Here is a 228-nt window from a genome sequence, read left to right as displayed (position 1 = left end):
CGCGGGGCTGGGGGGTGCTGAGCCGCGGGGCTGGGTGGGTGCGTGGGCAGGCGCAGGCGAGGAGAGCCAGCCTGCACAAAGCCTTGTGCCTCTGCCTCGCTCGTAGTCAAACGCGTTGCCCAGCCATGTGAAGATCAGCGTTTCCCGACAGACGCTCTTTGAGGACTCCTTCCAGCAGGTGAGGCAGTGCCGGGGCGTGGGGCCGGGGAGGTGGCGAGGCGGGCATCC

At 69.3% G+C, this 228-nt stretch overlaps 1 protein-coding gene across 1 annotated transcript in view; it reads left to right on the top strand.

The window, feature by feature from the left end:
• Positions 1-228, top strand: part of LOC103779023 (NEDD4-like E3 ubiquitin-protein ligase WWP2) — a gene marked incomplete at its 5' end in the record, with an annotated part of 6,996 nt that overhangs the window by 501 nt on the left and 6,267 nt on the right. The window contains one exon of the mRNA XM_008946643.1: positions 107-178. Within this exon, the coding sequence (XP_008944891.1) occupies positions 107-178 (72 nt within the window). The remainder of the gene's footprint in view (positions 1-106; positions 179-228) is intronic.

The sequence above is a fragment of the Merops nubicus genome, unplaced genomic scaffold, assembly GCF_000691845.1.
Source record: "Merops nubicus isolate BGI_N331 unplaced genomic scaffold, ASM69184v1 scaffold21730, whole genome shotgun sequence".
In the NCBI taxonomy this organism is placed as follows: Eukaryota; Metazoa; Chordata; class Aves; order Coraciiformes; family Meropidae; genus Merops; species Merops nubicus.
The sequence above is the reverse complement of the archived record's forward strand: the minus strand, read 5'-3'. Positions and strand labels throughout refer to the sequence as shown.